Source organism: Notolabrus celidotus, chromosome 21, assembly GCF_009762535.1.
Source record: "Notolabrus celidotus isolate fNotCel1 chromosome 21, fNotCel1.pri, whole genome shotgun sequence".
NCBI lineage: Eukaryota > Metazoa > Chordata > Actinopteri > Labriformes > Labridae > Notolabrus > Notolabrus celidotus.
In genome coordinates this window covers 18,175,086-18,194,794 of record NC_048292.1, presented here as the reverse complement: position 1 = coordinate 18,194,794, position 19,709 = coordinate 18,175,086, and the positions used below count along the sequence as shown (strand labels likewise).

The 19,709-nt window shown below is 40.2% G+C and overlaps 1 protein-coding gene across 2 annotated transcripts in view; it reads left to right on the top strand.

Moving 5' to 3' along the window:
* Positions 1 to 19,454, top strand: part of chchd3a (coiled-coil-helix-coiled-coil-helix domain containing 3a) — a 112,729-nt gene extending 93,275 nt beyond the window's left edge. For both annotated transcript variants that reach the window (XM_034673131.1, XM_034673132.1), the window contains 2 exons: positions 13,879 to 14,014; positions 18,752 to 19,454. In XM_034673131.1, coding sequence (XP_034529022.1) covers positions 13,879 to 14,014; positions 18,752 to 18,775 — 160 coding nt within the window. In that variant the 3' untranslated portion in view covers positions 18,776 to 19,454. The remainder of the gene's footprint in view (positions 1 to 13,878; positions 14,015 to 18,751) is intronic.
* Positions 19,455 to 19,709: the final 255 nt, after the last annotated feature.

The following is a 19,709-nucleotide window of genomic DNA, read 5'->3' as shown; positions in this document are numbered from 1 at the left end:
ACATAAAAAAGAGGGGAGTGATGTAGTCTTAAGCTTCCCAATTTTCTTAAAAGTTTTTGCACGTAGTGAAAAATAAATGTTTTGAAAAGTTTTTAGTGCTGCCAAAGGCTTTTTTGTTTATCGTGTTTTTTTCCTGCAGCATTTCTTGTTTCATTTTGAATTCATAAAATAAGTCATACAATTTTTTTGTGCTTCATGAACTTTGTTTTGTTTTGTGACATAATTTTGTGATCATAATTTTTGTTATGTTTTTGACGTTTCATTAAATGTTTTTGAGTATGATGAAATATTTTTTTCCTTTTAGTGTTGTGTTTTTGGAGCTTAGTGAAAAGTTTATTTGTGGTCATGAAATATTTGTGCAGTTGAATTGCAGGGCCACCATAAGAAAGTCTTTACTTAAACCTTTAGATGAACCCCGATTTCAGATTTTTCAGTCAAATTTTTTCACTCAATTTTTTAAGGTGAGTCATTGTACATAGGACAAAACAGGAGCATCAACATGGCAGACAAACTTGGAAAACTGAGGCTTATAGGAAGTAGTGCCGGCTTTACAACCAATCAGGACGGAGAGTAAGCTCTGATTGGTATGTGATAACTCAATGAGAGGAATTATAACATTGCTTGATACATAGGCATTGGGAAAACTCAGAGATTTTGCCATGATCTCAAATTGCTTCAACTACTGATGAATGACCATGGGTATTATGACTTTTTCTTCAAACACAGCACCAAAAAAGTACTAGTTTTTACCCCATTCCTACCAACTGCACCTTTAAATTACTTTTAGTGTTCAATTCAAATTTTTTAATTACAGGCCAAATTGTCCACACAGGTCCCCTCCATTCAAAAGATAGAAGACTTGGTGATTAAACCCAGAAGAAAACTGAGGGAACCAATTTCATTTTAAAATCTAAATTTCACCAATCCAATCAAGTCGGACACCAGACGCCAGGATGGTCCATGATGTTAGCTGAAGCTAGCTTGTTCCTTTTGCGCTTTGTTTTAGGTGAGACTTCCTTCAATGTCCATCATTTGAAATAATTGTACCCTGTGTGTTGACAACCCCTTGAAGACCAGCTACGCATCAGAGTCTTGTCTCACCCTATTGAAATCCTATTTCCCATAACCACCTGCTTATCATACATTATCCCTTTCATATTGAGCCAGCAGCCAGTGTTCTAGAATGTGTTACGGGTAAAAACATGAGACTCATGTGGACTAAAATTGCAGTTTAGTGTAAAATTAAAGTCTGAAACTTTGTATTTCAAATCCAATTTCTTAGCTGAATATCCTCTGATTCTCTCAAATTGGATTGAAAACTTTTTAAACCATTTCTCAAGTCTGTGCACTCACTACTTCTTTCTTCAGAGAACTGTACTAGATTGGACACAGTTCTGTTACTTGCGTGTGCATCTGTGTGTCTTTGGTCCCTGTTATAATATTTTTTAAATTAAGACGAATGAACATACACGTTTCCAGATGTGTCTCACACTTTGTTCAGCTATCGAAGCATGCTGTATCCTTAACAGAGATCTATGAATGTCATTTCAGCACGCACAGATCTGTATTGTTACAGCAGATGGTAGTCATAGTCAATATATGTTGCTTTGAAAAATGTATAGACTCTGATCCTCAGTCTATTGGCACACCACATGCATATTGTATGAAAATCCCAACATCGATCTCAATATAGCTCGCAGTCAATACGTTCTCTGAAGGATGTAGCCGTAGCCGTAAACCTGTAGGAGTACGTCCCCTTTGTGGAAATGTGCTGACTTGAGCAGCAGGAGGCTTGAAAGAAGGGGATTGTATTAAATGATATAGGGACACCTTGAGGAGGGAGACAGACAGTGAGAGGGAGGGAGCAGGTAATCTGTTCTGCTTTATTACATGTTAAATGGGACACGCTGGCCCTCTCGTATCGTGTCTGCCCCTCCTCTCAACCTCCTTGTCTGTTCTCTCCTCAAGGAAAACAGAGGAAGTGAGCAAGGACTTTAGGAAGGTTTGTGGAGGGTTGTCCTCTGCTTCTATGGGCAACTTTCTCCGTCTTGACTCAACTAAGTTTGACATTATTCATTTAGCCCCTTTCAGACAAGCAGCCCAGAGTGCTTCACATACACTCAAGCTGCAACCTCTGGCCTTAAAATATGAAGCCAATTTGGAAAAGTTAAAAAAAAAACTACAGTTCATTGAGCGTCCACTTGAGGCTGGTTGCAAAAGCACTGGGAACCACAAACACAACCATTCAAAAAAGACGCATTTACAGCTGGGTTCAAAAAACGTTTTATTTTCATTATTTTGGAAATTTAATGATCAAAAGAGATTTTTCTGTAGCTGTTAGCAAAGAAGCTAAAGGCCCAACTCAACTCCAACTCTTTGCCTCTTGTTAGGTCAACCAAAAGTTAGGTTGAGTCAGCATTTCCAATATGGCAACCGCCAACGATAGGCTCCAAATCTCTGCTTTGGAAACAAATGTTTGACGACATGTAGGGGGCGGCTGTGGATCAGTGGGTGGAGTCAGTTTTCTATCAATCCAGCTCCTGCAGTCACATGCTGAAGTGTCCTTGGGCAAGACACTGAACCCGCTGTTGTTCAATGGTGTGTGAATGTTAACGAATGAAATTAGCTAATACTGATGGTCCCTCATTATATAGCAACCTCTACCTTCAGTGCGTAAATGTGTTGTGAATGTGTGAATGGGTGAATATGACGGTCAGGAAGACTAGAAAAGTGCTACATAAATACAAGTCCATTTACCATTTATCGTGGAGACTGTCCATTTATCATACAGTCTGTGGTTACAGTACCCTCTAAGACAGCTGGAATGGGGTATAAATAAGGGTTGGCTCCAATCCTAAAGAGGAAAAATGATTCTCAATAGCCTTTTTTAACAGCAGAAGGCACTATCTGCCTCTGACTTCGCTTGGTTGACGTCATTACGTCCCTTATGTTTGAAGCGAATAGAATGAGGATCCACTGATTGTGAAAACTAGGGCCGATGCCAAGTTCTTGTACAAATGTTTTTTCATCTCCTCCTCCATAATTCTTTTAGTTTGTTTTTCAAACGAGCTATGAGACTGGATATATTCAATTTGTTGCTAGTAGTCTCTCCTTCCACAGTGTAATCCTTCTTTATCCAACGATTGGCCATGAAAACAAACCACACATGATCGCCCAGTTCCTGTCGCCCTCATATGTCACACCAGGGTTTGTCCAATAGGTAACTTCTTCATCCCAATGAAAAACCCTCCCTCAGAATCAGCAGTGACTTATTCTAGCACGGCAGCTTTAAGTTGAAGTGACACAACAGATACACATCGGCTACTGACATTGGTTCATGGCACATTGATTCCTGATGGCTGTTGTTTTTCAATGGTGCAATTTTCGTCCAATACCGATGTTGAAGCGATACATCAGTGCATCCCTAGAATAGAGACATACAGACATGGTAGCAGCAGGTGTAGACGGCAGCAATTGAGGTGTTTCCCACACTTCCCATCAGCTACATTTAAAGTCAGAGTAAGAAGAAGTCTTCTAATCTCACCTTTTCTTTTTGAGTATTCTTCCCTTCTTCTTGTCTTTTTCCTTCTTTCTCATGCTTTCTTTTCTATCAGAAACACACACGGTCCATCTGTGCCTTGCTCTCTCTCTAATAAATCATCTTTCCCCCTCAGATCAGTCCTGTTTTTTTCATGCCTACATCCCTCCCTCTCTCTGTGATTTATGAAGCACGGCAGACAGAACTGTAATGTAGATATCTAAACCAACCTCACTCCTCCCTTTCATTCATATCAGAGCATCGAGACAACAGGGACCTGCTTGGCGTGTGTGTATCAGTGTGTGTGTGTGTGTGCAAGGTTAGAGGGGGTGGGGTTGATAAGGTGGTGTTATAGAGACCTTTGCTGCTACGGATGGCACAAGGCGAGACCTCTATATGACTGTTTAGATTTACTGTCTCTGAGGTTCAACACACACGCACATACACAGACGCAGAGTAAATAATAACCAACTGTATCTGGCTCTTTTTTGCTTCTGTCAGTGTCTCCAGCCACATCGAGTTTTTATTAAATATACCATGAACCTCTGGGGATTAAGGGAGGGAGTGAAGGGAGGATGGAGATTGTGAACAAAAGGGAGGGATAAAGAGAAAGACGGAGTGCAATAAATGTACATTTATTGGCAATAGCTTCTTCTATAACTTGAAGAATGAACTGTGATGTTTCTGTCTGTTTGCAAGTTTGTTGTCCGTGTTGACCCAGGGGTGTGTGTACTAGTGGGGAGCGGCTTATTTCCCTAGATGTGGTCACAAGATACATTTTAAAGGAGCGGGACACTAGAAAAAAATTTGTTTTGTTGAAAAAGAAAACCGTTTTTTTAGACTTTTCTCTGATATTTTGCAACGTTTTGCTTCCCTGAGTTTCTTACACTTTAAATTAAATAATGTCTCAGAAAGAAATCATCTCATATCTCATAGTATCCTTTTACTGAGGGGTCAAATGTGGGCATTTAAACAAAAGAAGAAGAAGGAGCCAAAAGTGTCTAGTTTAGTAGCAACTACTCTGTGTCCCCTTCTGTGAATAACCAACCCAAACATATCACCACCCAGTACAACTAAAAGATCGACATTCAGACCAAATCCTCTTGACAAAATGTTCAAAATGCCTCAGGCTTTCACCCCTCTCTGTCATTTCCTGTAAATCATTTCAACATAGCCTAAAAAAGAAATGTTGCTTTGGGAAAAGATACAGCCTCAGTGTTTATAATTAAACTTGCTTCTCAGGTTACATGGGAACTAGATGATGTGTTTTTGATTTTGACTATATTTACAATTACACTATGATTCCCACAGTGTGGATTATGTCCACTGTTTTACTCCTCGTTTGAGATCCATCGTGATTGAATTTAACAGCCTGTGTTGTTGTTTCATACAACTATTGAGGGAGTTATTGTTGGTACTTATTGTCATTTAAAAACACAGATCAAACTTCCCTTAGGTTACGTATAGCTAGTACCATAACTAACTCATAGTTCACTATAAATTACCCCAGAAAAATTAGGTAAGGTTACTCAATACATTTTTTCTTAAATGAGCATTTGCATTTAACACACCACTAAAGTCTGTTTATCGCAATAGATTGTATATATACAGCATATATATGTTTTAAAGTTATGTTTTTGAGCTTTCTTGCCTTTACTCGATAGAACAGTTGAAGAGAGACAGGAAACGTGGGGAGCAGAGAGATGGTTGTGGCATGGGAATCGAAGAGTTGACCTTTGCGACAAGGACTATAGCCTCTGTTTATGTGGCGCGCTTAAACCGCTAGACCTTTTTCAATACCACAAGCTCAAAAACATTGCCACCACCGTTATTTTGATGTTTGATAGTGTCAAAAGGCACCAAAACTAGATCTACAGTCATATTTTTAATGCAACTGCTGCAAGCAAAGGAGAGAGAGCAGCACTGGTCAATCAACATAGAGATTGAGTAAAAAGAGAGAGAATGTTGGCAAACTAGACAAAGTGTTGAAGACATAAAAGACATTATTTTCAGTTTTTTTTCACTGAGGTTATATCCTCAAAAACCTTTAAACTCTTCCACACCTTTGCACAAGCTGTGTGTGACCTTGCTCTACCATTTGTCACAGCCACTACTCGACTAACTCTTCTTATTTACAGGTCGGCAAATTCTGACCTTTTGTAAAGTCCCTCTGCCTCTCATGAAGATGCACACGTAACGTGTCTGTGGCAGATGGATAGAGAGCAGTGGGAGGGATAGCCATGTCACCTGGTCCCCATATGTTTATCAGTCCCTGCCTGCAGACTGTTGGCTTTGAGTTCACCGGAGCAGACCCCAATTTAATGCCCCAAATAAGAAAATTAGAAAATGCAGAGGCAACACTCTGCAGGCAGCACCACACACGTCTTCAGGATCATTAATGATAATTCAGAGGAAATATTTTGTTTTGTGTCAACCCTCAGTTGTGAAGTGGGTTAGTTGATGAAGGTTTTCCTGGTCAGCTCGCCACCTGCTTTTTTTCTTCTGGTGTTAAGTTATTGGAGAAGTGTACACACAAAACCATAACCTATACAAATGTCACAAAAAAATAATCATTATCAATTTCATAGTCGATAATAATCCTAATAATATTAAAATATAATACATTTCTCTATATACACAAAATATCATTGAAGAAAGTAGGGTTCTAGGTTTGCACAAATCAAATGTACCTTTAAGCTAAGGCTACCTTTAAAATATATTAAGTCAATCAATTTGTATTTACAAAATGGTTTAGCAGAGTTAAAATGAGATTATGGAAAAGTTATGGAAAAAGTTAGAAAATATGAAAACCTAATAATAAATCAATAATAAAGATATAATGAATTATAATAATACTAAATAAATAAGCAATTATCATAATGGAGATTAAACAAAAGTCACTCCTCAGACTAGGGGTGACCCCGACTAAGGATTTGCTTAGTAGAATCTGATTCATCAGATTTTGCCCATAGTCGATGAATAGTCGAATGTTTGTTGTTTTTCCTTATTGACCCAAAGTCTGCATGATGGTGACCGCATGACAATGTGACGCATAACGATTTACAATTAAGAGACTCGTAGCTTAAAGTAAAAGGGACAAAAGAATATTATAAGTATAAAACTTAGATTTTTTAAATCTATATTGCAAAAACAACGAGGTCATGGAGAGAAAACTCAAATAAGGCCGCCATCCGTTAAACATGGAACAATGCGCCGTTATAGAATAAGAAATCAGGAGATATTTAAACAGTGTTCACACAGCGGAGAGCAGCACTTCGGTGGGTAGTTTGTCCAACTTAAGGCTAAACATTTATAATGTTTTATAATGTTTAAAATCAAACCTGAACCAGCTAAAGGGTTTTTAAATCTCTTAACAGAACCTTTTAAAACAGTCTTTCATCGCGTCTTTGTCCGCTTGAGTCTTTTCAAATTGTACGCGAGGAAAACCATCATGTGTACGGGCAGAAGTGCGCTCCTTGCTTTGTTGACTGTAAATCCTGTCTTTGAGAATATCCTCTCTGATGGCGTGGAGGTGGATGGGATGCTGTGGATTGTTTTTGAGGCTTCGGACAGCTTTGGGTATTCCTGCTCGTTCGTTTGGCCCCGTACAGTTTTTGTGTGGTCCGGTAATCCTTGATCTCACAGCCCTCTTCATGAAGCTGCTCCTCATCTTCATCACTATTTTTAGGATCAACTGAAGTTTTTTTTCCTGACATTTTGAGCTACCATGAACGTAGAAAGATTTAAAGGCCAGCTGAGGTACGTCTGCTCGCCAGGTCCCGCTAAATGGTCCACCGTTAATTACCAGGGGAGATTTAATTACCACTTTAAGGAGATTTAACACTTCAAAAGCTGTTCTCATAATTACATTAAACAAGTCTATATTTATATAAAAATAGGCTATATGAGACACTATTTTTACGGGAAACAGGAAAATAATGTAAAAAAATTTGACATTGAGCACCCCCATGGTTTGAATGGAATGATCCACGTTTCATATGCAAATGTTCGACTATGAGATTGGCAGTCGACTAAGGCTCGTTAGAACGAATCGTCAAATATTCGACTATTTGGGGTCACCCCTACCTCAGACACAGATTGGCTAGTAGACTTTAGTTAACAGTTAATCTGGTTAACATGTATCAGTCACACTTAATGTGGTTGTCGTAATATTAAAGAATGATACTGTACAATGCATATTTTATCACACCACGCAGGCCTAGTTTAAGGTAAGGAAAGAGTCATGTTCTAGTGGTTATGTGGTATCCCATACTCTCCATAGACAGGTCTATTGTTTTAATATCTCTCTACCTTGCAGTTCTAAACTAGTCCGGCTCTGCCAAATGACAGGAGGTGACCCTAATGTGGAACAGAGGAGGAGGGAGGTTTATAGTCTTTCCCTACCAGCTCCATGTGCTCGGCAGCGGGAACTTAATGTTAATCTTAATGATAGATGATAGAGGATGCAGCGTGTCTCCACCGAGTGTGTGTGACAGTGTTATTGTCTCTATGATTAACTCAGCCACCGTCTCCTTCCCCCTATAACCACAGAAAGAATCGGAGAGGGAGAGCAGAAATAGAAGTACCACTGTCTGGGTCCTCATCAAGAAATACTCTGTTCATTTCTATCCAGTCAACCCCTCCTCATCTTCATTCTCTTTCCCTCCCTCCCTCCCTCCTCTGCTCTGTCCTCGTTTCTCTCTCTCTCAGAGGCCATTACTGGTGATAAACACAGTGGTTTGTATCAGCAGGATGCACCTGGCATTAACGCGAACGCTTAAGAAAGTAATTAGTGGGTGTATGTGGCTCCTCTCGTCCCCGTAGGTGCCCATAGGCGGTAATAAACGAGCGCCAGGATCCATAGGAATAGGATGGCAGTGATTTCTGCTAGCACTGCTGTCATCGTTCAATACCCTGACGCAGAGCAATGGCCTTGTCATGCCTGCTAGCAAATGACTGAATCTCTCCCCAGTGGATCCACAAATGCAGATCCTTCTCCATATCCAGAAGCATAATGTTGCAGTCTAGCCTGAAAACAAAGGAATGTACTGGGGAATTAACAAAAATTTAAAGGTACGGTTCCACATTTTGAGGTAAATGCTTTTTTTTCAAGTCCCTGCTGAGAGTTGCACAACAAGATTTATACAACTCTTCAAACTGCACAGTTAGCATTGAGGTTGTTTTTGTTAAAGTCATAACTCCACAATTGGTGTTCTTGTGTAAGAGCGTCGCATAGAGCCTAAAATTAGGTATTGGTTGCAGGTTAGTATGTTGGTTGAGGTAACCAAACTACTATAAATATCAGCCCCACAAAAGAAATGTTTCCTCTTCTAAACATTAGCTTACACAGAAGTAATTCATACTCTTAGTGCTACTGATGAGCTCCTTTTTTTAGAGCACCACAGAAGAAATGGCATCAGGTAAAGTCTAGGTTTGTCTAGTCGAGTTTGTTTGAGGCAGCATTTCTAATATGGCGACTGCTAACTTTTGGCAAGCCTCTTCAGAAACCAATAAGTGACATCACTGAGAATACATCCATGGTTTTCACAATCTGTGGGAGGGGTATTATGTGACAGTATCAACAATATAGTGCTAGAAGAAGAACTGGCATCAGGTAAATTCTAGCTGCAACATTCTGTTTTTAATCGTTAGGAAACATGGAAGTGGAAAAACTGCAGTTCCTCCAGTGTCCACTAGAGGCTGGTTCCAAAAATTAAGGAAACCCCATTAGGGCCCATGATAAGATGCCCAATTTTACAGCAGAACTAAACATACTTACAGCCTGCTACAAAACAATTTTGTCTCTTTACCGTTACTCTTTATTTATGACCACCATATAGGGGTTGAATTGTTTTTATAACTCATCCATTTTCAGTATATTGAAGCTAAGAGTTATGTCAAATTAGTCATAATTAGAGGCATGGGTAGTTTAAATGACAGGTCTTTACGTTGTAGTTGAATGCCAGGTGGCAAGGATACTTCCTTTTCTCCACCTCTTCACTTGTTTCTTGTTTAGTCAGAAGTTTGTTTGTGTAAACTTTTCCGGTATGGCTACCTCTATACTTTGGCTAGCCTCTTCAACAACCAATAGTTGACATCACTGAGACCCCATTCATGGCTGTATACAGTCTGTGTGTAGGGTATTATGTGACAGTATCAACAATACAGTGCTTGGAGAAGGTAAAGCTGAAGTCAAGGCCGGCTAAATGGCAGTAATTAGTGTTTTTTATTCCATCAGAAATATGCTAATGGGAAAACCACTTATATCACCCAGGCCTCCTGCAATCAGCCGGTACTCAAGTGAGGCTCTCTGGAATGGTTTCAAGAAGAAAACAATGGTATCCCAACATCTTGGTCTTACAGTCTATGGCTGTTTTGGAAACCGCCTACTATACTAGCAGTACGTACTGATTTGGCCAAAATTCAGTATGTAGTAAGTAGTATGTGAACCAGAGCAAAATCTGTAGTATGATAAAACTCCCCGGATGTCTACTGATTCAGGAAAATTTCACAGTATGCATTAGACCAGTCTCCATCACTTACTGTTTCCCACAATGCACAGCGCATGTTCCGCCTTTTCTTTTCTCTTCTTTTTTTTTTGACGGGGGAACTCAGTTTTTAGGAGCTGTGAAAATTATTAAATTACATATAAACCACTTCCTAACTTTTTAAATCATAACTGGATTCTAAAGAAGCCGTTTCGCTATCAGCTTGGCCGTTGTTTACCTCCGTTTTCCGAAACCGGAAATTAATTGACGTCTGTCTCAGCATACTACAACACAGATCGAACAGAGCAGTCATACTACATACTAAATTCAAAATTCAAACGCAGTATGTAGCAGGCAGTACCTACTGACTACTACATTAGTAGGTAGTATGTAGCAGGCCATTTCGAAAACAGTCGATGATAATGGTAGTAGCACAGAAAGCAACTATGCCCATCCATTGGCCAAGCTAACTGTCTCCTTGATCTATCTTTGAAGTACTGGACATACATGAGGAGGCTTTTTATGTTTCTATAGAAGTCTTGGCAGGAAAGGCTAAAAAGTGCTTTTACAAGTCTAAATGGACTTGAATGATAACTGCATTGGTCTGTGAATGACTAAGTGTATAGATTAATCACACTACTGATGGTGTGGAGAGCACCTCAAGAGTTAGCACAAATTGTCACTGACCTGCACTTACAAGGACTATAGATTTTTCCGGCCTCCTCTAACATATACGCCCATGTGGGGACGCACATATGTACACATCTCCAGCGCACCAGCCTCCTGCTGCATATCATCCTGTTTAATGACCTGTGCCACCAATCCCTTGCTTTGTTTCCAAGGGGGGTAATTCCTCTCACCGGGGTGCAAATCAAACATCTGATTCTGACTACAGGGGGCTCAGCCTCACCCCAACCCCCTCCTTCCCAAAATATTCCTTTGAGATCAGCAGAGTTGCTGACGGGCAAAAACCCTTTTTCTCTTTCACACTCATGCGAGGCGTTTAGTGAGGCAGATGGAGTGTCCTGAGCACTGGTGTGAACAAAACGATGACACCACCATTAGCATAATAGCTGTAGCATGTGCATGTGTCATCATTATTGGTTTTTATGGGGTGTGTGAAGAGACAGACAAAAGCAGTTAACGTTGGGTGAGGCATCCGAGCCGGTGGTACATGGCACTTCATAGACTGGCTAAAGTATCCGACTCTTGCATACATCTAACATAAGAGTACCATCTGAAAGCACTGAAGTTTAGCATAGTGTCTACCATTAAAAGTGTTAGCATCTCAGTCACACTGGAGCTAAATCTGTAGCAGGCTTCAAGGACAGACCTGGAGGTTCAAAGCCAGCATTGTGCATCCTCTAATCGGGTGGAGTAGCATTCACAGCCTACAAACACAACACCATATTGAGTCCTAAAGATTCAGCAGCTCTTTAGACCAGCCCAAGGTGACAGCTAACCTGAATTCAATGGCTGACACTCTTAGAAAGTCTCCTGTATCAATGAATGGATTCACTGGTGCTCCAATAGTCTGATCAATACCCTGCTCTTCATGAGGCTTTTGTTTTTAAGTGAAAACCTTAAAACTGGGAGTCATTTCTTCACATTAGTTTTGACTCCATCATCAGAATTGGCTTCACATCACGACAAGTAAGCCTTACTACTTGACTAGATGTAACCACTGCCCGTTCTCCTGTTTTCCTTGCACATTGATTTGCAGAGTTGGCTGCCCCGATGGCCCTGATGGATCTCCCTCTAAAGGACAGAGAGCCAGTATCGGATGTTGGATGTGACACTTCTTATTGTCGGTTTTCAGAAAGCCCTCTGGCCTCAGTCGATAAGTTGTAATGCGTACATCAGTATGGTCATCACAGCTGAGTTCGGAGGCTAGATTGACCTTTGAACTTTCTTTCAGCAGATACAGTATATCTGATTCTTGCTTCAGGTGTTGAGGACGGGAGTGACAGTGGTAATGAGAAAGGCTGTGGAGTGTAGAACACAGCGGGCTCTTTTGATGGATTCTTGGAATAAGTGGACTGCTTGTTTTCCCATCCAGTAATAGGACTTTGTTCTTCTTGATGACTTCTGAAATCGTGGGGGTTAGAGTGTAGGAGAATACATGCATCAAATGGTCAAGGTTGGGAATCGAGGATATAGTCCTTGTTGCAGTGACAGGATATATAGCTTCTAGGGATGTACATTTTAAGTATTTTCCGTGATTGATTTTTGGAAATGTTAACGATCAATTATCCATTAATCAATTAAAAAAAAACATTATTACTCTTATGGGAAAAACAATGCCAAACACGTTTTTTCCCTCTAAATCATATTTTCAGCAGCAACAAAATTCATATAATCAACTGTATTGAATAAGGGTAACATGTTTAGCACTGATTATCAACGATCAGACTCATAAAAATATTCTCCACAGACATAGTCTTAGAAATTGAAGGCTCATAATACTAACAAAAACGTACTTCAGACTCAAAGTGTCTAGTTTTCTGTCTACACGTTCTTTTTGATGAAAATAATCATGTGTATTCGATCAGGTGTCAGCCAGGAGCGCAACCAGGTCATAATCAGTCCAGTGGCAGAAAAGCCCAGACGGCTCTGATGTTGCTGTTCTGCAAACATAGCGTACTAGCAATTCCCACCAGTCTGTTGACTTTATATCCAAAGGTGGAAATGTCCTGTTTAAAGTTGTCAACCTTCGTGTCCGTGTTGTTGTTGGCAGCAGTTTTGTATTGATCCTCTTTGAAAAGCGCACGTGGAGACTTGACGCGAAGCCTCAGCCACCAGCTGAGCGTCTCTGCTGTGCGCAACACCTTTAACAGCTGATTCACTAAAACATACTTAAAACACCTCCCTGATAGATGAGTGTAATATGAGACCACATGATGTTTGTTCCACGTGACGGAAAATTGAAAACAAAAATGCGTGTTTCGAGTAATTTCTTAACAATCAATTAATCGATACATTGTGTACATCCCTAATAGATTCCATTGCATTTTTTACATTAGGTTCTTGGTTTTTAACTATTAGTTTGCCAAAAAATAGAAAAAGAAAGATGTTGTTTTTGGCGTTGTATAGTGTTGGAAATTTCACAACTTTCCAACACTATATAGATTTGGTATAAGTAGTGAGTTTTGAATATTCTTATAATCGTTTCATAATAAAAAAAACCACAATATTTCATGTGGCTCTTCTCTAAAATGTTTTTTTTTTCTTACTAGCCCCTGGTTGTAGTGCGGTATAGCTGCCTGACAGTGGTTATAGGGCAAAGCTGTTTGCCTTTTTTTAATTGAGTAACAAGACTTCCATAATAACATATGAAAGCATAAGTGCTTGGGTGCGGCTCTCTGAGATTCATAACTGGAGACTTAAGCGGCTCCAAAGATATCTTAGTGGAACTTCTACAAATACATAAAATCAGATCAAGCACAAATTTTCCAGATAAAACCAGAATATCTATCTCATGTCCATACGTATATCCTATCTATCTAACTAGCATAGCTACAACAACTTTGTACAGTTAGTTAAATGGGTCTCTCTCTCCTTATGTCTTGGGGGAAGATAAGTCATTGCTAACTATCAACAAATAGTTAGCAATAGAAGTAATTTTTGCTTTAAATGCCCATCCCTAATATAGAGTCAATGATGAAGAAATAAACTGCAACAAAATTCTCATTCTAAACTCCACTCTTCTCTCACTCACATTAAACACTCAGACTCAGTTCTTCTGTTACACTTTTATCACCTCCTCTTAACTTTAACCGTGTCCTCCCTTTTTTGCACCATGTCTTCTTCCTTTTTTCACACTATATTTCTCCCCTCTTCTCTCCCTTGCAGGCGCTATGAGATGTTCCCAGTGTGCTCAGACCTGCAGGGCCAGATCTTGGCGTGCTATAGAGACAACGCCGGAAAAACCCTCAACTGCTCCAACATAGCAGCTCTTTATCTGAAGTGTGTCAACAACGCCAAACAGGTGTGTATTTACCGCTCGTTTTTTATCACTCTTCACATCTCATTTGGACTCATTCGCTACGCTTGTCACTGGTATCTTTTGCGTATGAATGATTTTTCTGGTTTAACATGCTTGTGAAGTGAAACGAAGGAGATTTCATGAATGCAACTGCAATATTTAAGATCCTCCAAAATAATGTTTCTCTCCTCTCTGAAAGAATGAAAAGTACATACATTCAGCTTCATGGACAGACAATTTGTAAGTTGCGGTGACTCTTTATCTTGTAGCATAGCTTTCAGCTGAATTGATGTGTTTTACAAAGTAGCCCCATGTGTGTTTTTGTAGCATACGTCATGCTTTCATAGATGTGTGTGGTAGCAAATGTAGCAGCCATTTCCTTCTTAATGTATAAACGAATTAGCAAAAAATGCACACACATACACACTGGCATCCATTTACATGCAGCGGCCTCTTGCTTTTAGACAGGAGAATATAATTTCCACTGTGCCACTGGCGCCTGCATAAAGCTCACTCTAAATAGGCAGTTTAAACCTTACAATCTATTTCCATAATACCTGCTGACACCGGCGTTCCCCCGGCTGTCTGTGTGTGTGTGTTTTAATGTAATAAGACCAAAGGAGTAGCCGCTGCTAGTTGGATACCACCCTTATCTCTGGAGCTCTTTCCTTTCATTGCCAAGTGTAAATGTTTTTCTGCCCTCGGTCACACACTGAACGGTAATACTAATGTCACTCAGGTTGATTTTAACTTGATTCCACCTCTCTCTGTGCGGTATGCAACATCCACTGCCCTTATACGCATCTTCATTTACATTCATGGAGCCTTTTCTATTAGATTATTCTTTCTACAATTGCATTGTTTTGCCGGAAATGAAGGGAACTGAGTTTTATGTCTAGTGTGGGTTTTCATATAAGATGTGAAAGTCAGATGCTGGCACATTTTGAAGCTATACATCATGTAAATTGCACAATGTTTTATTCATTGTGTGTGTATGCGCCTTTAACAGAGATACCTGTAGCCTCGTCAAGATGCAGCGTGGTGCGTTCACAGTCCGGATGCTGTTATGATGTTGTAAATTGTTTAGAAGCAAGCCTGAGATGATATGGTAATCCGCTTGTGTTTATCACCCTGCGGCAATCACAAAACACACTCCTGTGTGTCTGTGGCTTATCTGTGCGGGACTCGCTTTTTAAAGTCATTAAGTGCAAAAAGAAAAACAGCTCTGTGATAAGGCTTTAAGGGAATAATGCGCTGAATTACACAAAAACAAAAAGAAAAGATGGATTTGGATTGATGTGAGCTGATGGAGTGCCATGATTAGGATGTTTACACAGTTTTATCAGAGCCTTGCAGGATGATCAAATGTTAAAGGACATGACTTTGACTTTTGAGGGGTCAGAAGATCCAAACGTGACCTCTGAGAGCGTCTCTCATGTCTTTGCCCTTTCAGGAAAACACGCTCAAAAGTGGATTTCAAACAGCCAAACACCCTTCTTTGTCCTTCCCTTTCAAATCTTAAACTCCACTAAAAAAACTGGAGATAGGGAAGCCCGAGATGGCATCTCACTGAGGATAAAAATCCCCCAAATCTCAGTTTTACAATCCTGACCCCTCAACTGGATTCAGCAAAGACAGCCGGCCTTTGTCACAGATAATTAGCGTCTTATCACTTGGGTCAGTGATAACATTTAGACCCACTTTCACTCCCTTCTGTCCCCCCTGTGCCTGGCCACCATTCCTCCCTCCATCCACCATCCCTTCATCCCCTTGTCACATTTCTAATGCATTCAGCACTTAAGATAGCAAACTGTGAGGAAGAGGCAGTCGAAGGACAGATAAAGTCTCTTTTTTTTTTTTCTCCTCTCCCTCTATGAAAAAAGAGTTTATCACGCAGGCCGATCTCTCCATCCACTGCCTGCCTCCTCATTCCATATTCTCGCCGCATGACCGCCTCTCGCTTGCTATCTTTTCCTTCTCCACTTCATTTTTTTAAGACTGACCCCTCTGTCTCCTTTTTACTCTCAAAGCAGCTGAACTGGATCTCTGTATGTGGTTTCAGCAGGTGTTAAGTTTGGAATGAAGATGACTCATAGCTGCTTTGAAATCATCTTTAGGTTGACATTTCAATCAATAGTAGAACATACTTTTAAATAGCTGAATGTGTCCTTCAGACATCTGTAAGTGTATCACCTTATACCTTCCTTTTAATTTCAAAGATCTGCTCTCGCCATCTTCCTGATTAATGTTTATATGTCAGTAAAAACAGATCTACTGTGATTCAAAAACACAGGCGGTAAGACAACCATAAAGGTTTTTCAATAACCCCATCTTTACCACGCTTACCTGGAACAAACAACCCAACAAGCATAAAACCTTTACTCCATCCATAAACTTGCAACAGAGATTTCTCTTGAACAAAGCCACGTTTACCAATCAGGTTTTGACACCAAAAATAAAGTGTGCACAATCTCAAAAGAGCTGTAATGTATATGTTTATAACACTGTGGAATTTGGGGATGGCAATGACAAACCGACGAAGACGAATCACCCAAATCTGCAACTCATTCTGCACAAAGCCGGCTTGTGAACTACACCGTGTACTGACCTTCAGATCCAACGTGACGGTGAAGGAGTGCTCAGATTTTTATAAATGTGCTTGGCTTAGAAGAAGAAATCATAACACAGTGTTTTTAAAATAATAATATATTTCTGGGCAAACTTTGCTTGAAAAAACAACAGTTATTAATACTCAATATATGACTCAGAACATCATGATAAAATCACATATCTTATTGGTAATATAAAAGCTGCAAATAAAAGTTTGAGTTTCAGGGCGACGTTAGCCTAGCGGTCTAAGCGCATGCCCCATATACAGAGGCTGTAGCCCTTGTAGCAGAGGTCGCAGGTTCGATTCCAGCCTCAACCATTTGCTACATGTCCTCCCCCTCTCTCTACTCCCCACATGTCCTGTCTCTCTTCAGCTGTCCTATCCATTAAAGGCAAAAATGCCCAAAAATATAACTTACAAAAAAAAAAAAAGATTGAAGTTTTTAACACATTGTGTATGTCAGATGCTGTTGTTTCTAATGCCCAGCTCTCTTAAAGCTCCAGTGAGGAGTTTTTATCTGGTTATGATTCAGACTGAAATTCATTCTGACGCCTCTTCATGAGCCAGCCTCATTCATCATTAGTTCATAAGTAAACTGTGAAGACACTGTACACATCTGTTTAATCATTGCTGTGCAATAATGCCGTACTTTTTTTGTTTCTGTTGCCGTGCTCACTCACATGTTTTATATTTACCTTTAATAGAATTCTATTCTAGTCGTATTCCAGTCCCTTGTTGTCAGCTGCTGTAAAAGACTGAGCAAGACATTTTTCTATTACATTTTAAAGCCTGTTACAGCTGCTGCTGGTTAGATGTCAGACCAAAACAGAAACAGACCGTGTTCACATTTTGCATCCTCTGTGAGTAATTCATTTAACTGTTGAAAGTAAGAAAGTGGAAAAGACTACTTACACTTGTACAGGACAGGATCCTGCTTTATCCACAGGGAGTGCCAAAATCAACACAAACCAAAAGTTCCTTACTGGAGCTTTAACTGCTTGTGTTTCTATCACCAGCTTAGTTAATAACAGTGTTATACAGGCTGTAATTGATGCATTTGTTTTCCATTACAGTCTAACTTATTCTGCTCATGTTACTTTAATCTGTGCTGTGTTTACCTCTCTTCTTCAGAGGCAGGAAGTTTACTGGCAAAAGTGCTAGCAGACTGTTTCCTGTTTGGGACAACCTGCATCAGCCTCCTTCTGAAGTCTGTCCTGCAGTGTTTCTGCATTTAGTTATAATTTACAGCAGGTCCCTAATTCTGTATTTAGCATAACTTCAATCCCTGGTTCGGAAGTGACCGCAATGAGAAGACAAGGAAGCAGATTTGAGAGCAAATCTGTACAGGAAGATTTCCTCGGCTGAGGCTTCAGATCCTGGTAATCAGATTATAAGGCGAATTTCACACAAGTCAGCTGGTTCACCAGTTTATCTAAATCACATTATTTGGGGAAAAATAATTTAAAGAATAGTGACGATACCTGAAATGTCAACAATGATCCCTTGTCCTGCGTGGCTGTACAGTGTTTTGGATGCCGTGCTAGATTATCCTGATAACAGCTGGAACTTCCAAAATAAAGGCCAAACTGGAATAAGCTGGAACATCCTTTGAGAGATCTCTTTAAAGTCTTCCACTTGTGTTGACCTGGATTCTGCTCTACACGTCGTCAGGAATCATTTAATTCGTGGATCGATACTTTATGAAATATCCCCAGATTTCTTTGCAGAGATGATAAGGTACCGATAAGAACAACTCATCAATGGTCAGTTTTATCCTTCCAGTTTACCAAATCCCTTTCACTTTTGTCCCTTTTTTTTCCTTCCTCTTCAGTTTTTTCTGTCACTCCTCTTCTCTCCTCTCCTCTGGCAGCTTTCTTCATTGGCATCAGCTGCTGTAGGCCGCTTCAAATGCTTATTGACAAAGAGTGCTGGGGATTTGTGGTTGCACTTATCTCTAACATGGAATCCACTGCCCTCGGGTCTTTTTCTCCCCACTCACTTCGTCCTCCTCACCCTTTTATTGCACTCTCGAAGACCTCTGCTTTTTCTTTTATCTGTGTAGTATTCGTTTTTATTTGCCACTCTGTTTCTCTAATGCACATTTTGTCTGTTGTTGTTTTTTTCTGCAGAACAAGTTGAGGACCGGTGGTTAAAGAAGAGGAGAGAGGGAAGAAAACGGAGTAATGAAGAGTTTATGGTGTGGGATTACTTATTATCGACCGACTGACAGACAGACAAACAGGACAGAACAGAACAGAACAAACCGGAGTGGAGGAAGTGAGGAGTGAGTCAGCACTGAGACACAAACCCTCAAAAACCCCTGTGGAGCACCGAACCAGACTAGAGGCACCGAACACACCACCCCGAGAGAGACTTAGACACCCTTGATTCTTGTTTTCCTCCTCTTCTCCTTTTACCTTTTGTCTATCTCTCTTGTGAGTACGTAGGGAGGCAGTGTCAGCCATTTCAGACAGACAGCACAGAACGACGGAACACAGCAGGCCCGATACAGCCCGCTAAAAGGACCTAAGCATGAACCGGATCAACCGCAAGAAAGCAAGACACCTCTGTCACTTTTCTCCAGCAGCGTTAGCAAAACGGAAGTCTATTTTTTCTAATAAAGTCAGTCCTATTTTGTTATCCATTAATCATTCATCTTCTGTCCCTTATGCACTATCACGTACACTTAAACACATGTTAGCATCTGTTTCTTCTTTGCATCTGTTCGTGTGACTAAGCGTTATGTTAATAATGTAACAACCTGCGTGTTCATCCAGACCAACACTTGTGACAACGTGTGATCAGAGGAAATAAAAGACGAACAATGCAGGAGCTGTTGTTGAACTTTTTTTTCACATAAATATTCAGTGAGCTCCAGCATGTCTCTTGAGTGTGGGTATGTGTGTGTTTTATGCTAATTACAACAAGCATTGTACATTTTTGATGGATAAGCGGCTCTGGCGTTGTCATGACATTTTACAAAACGGAGTGAATGAGCCCGAGAGAGGGAGACAGGAGCGTCAGGGAAATGTTCATCCCAGATGTTCAGGTTTGCAATCTATCTTACTTGTCTTTCTTTATAAAGCT